Source organism: Antrostomus carolinensis, unplaced genomic scaffold (assembly GCF_000700745.2).
Source record: "Antrostomus carolinensis isolate BGI_N321 unplaced genomic scaffold, ASM70074v2 scaffold18272, whole genome shotgun sequence".
Taxonomy (NCBI): domain Eukaryota; kingdom Metazoa; phylum Chordata; class Aves; order Caprimulgiformes; family Caprimulgidae; genus Antrostomus; species Antrostomus carolinensis.
In genome coordinates, this window is record NW_010297762.1 from 14989 (window position 1) to 15348 (window position 360).

Consider the following 360-nt stretch of genomic DNA (forward strand, 5'->3'; position numbering starts at 1 on the left):
GGCTGCATCTCTCTCCAAGAAGGGAAAAAGCAGCCTCCCGGCATGGTGCTAAGGACACAAGGCAGACCCTGGACTGCTGCCCCCAACCCTGTGCTCTCTCCTCCCAGGGGTCAGCGGTTGTGCCTCTTCACCCCTCTCCTGTGGAGCCGGTGCTTGCGTGCTCATCCCAGAGGGATACAGCTGCTTGTGCCACCCTGGCTACACACTGGACCCCAGCCGCCTCCACTGCATCGGTAGGTTGGCACCTCCGCTGCTTGCCAGGCCTCGACAGACCATTTGGTCCTTCAGGCTCCGGGGGGGAAGGTTTTCTGGCAGCTCTGCTGAGCCCCTGCCCACCTGCTGCACTACGGGGCTGGCAGG

At 63.6% G+C, this 360-nt stretch overlaps 1 protein-coding gene across 1 annotated transcript in view; it reads left to right on the forward strand.

The window, feature by feature from the left end:
* Nucleotides 1–360, forward strand: part of LTBP2 (latent transforming growth factor beta binding protein 2) — a gene marked incomplete at both ends in the record, with an annotated part of 21283 nt that overhangs the window by 9408 nt on the left and 11515 nt on the right. The window contains one exon of the mRNA XM_010162247.2: nt 108–233. Coding sequence (XP_010160549.2) covers nt 108–233 — 126 coding nt within the window. The remainder of the gene's footprint in view (nt 1–107; nt 234–360) is intronic.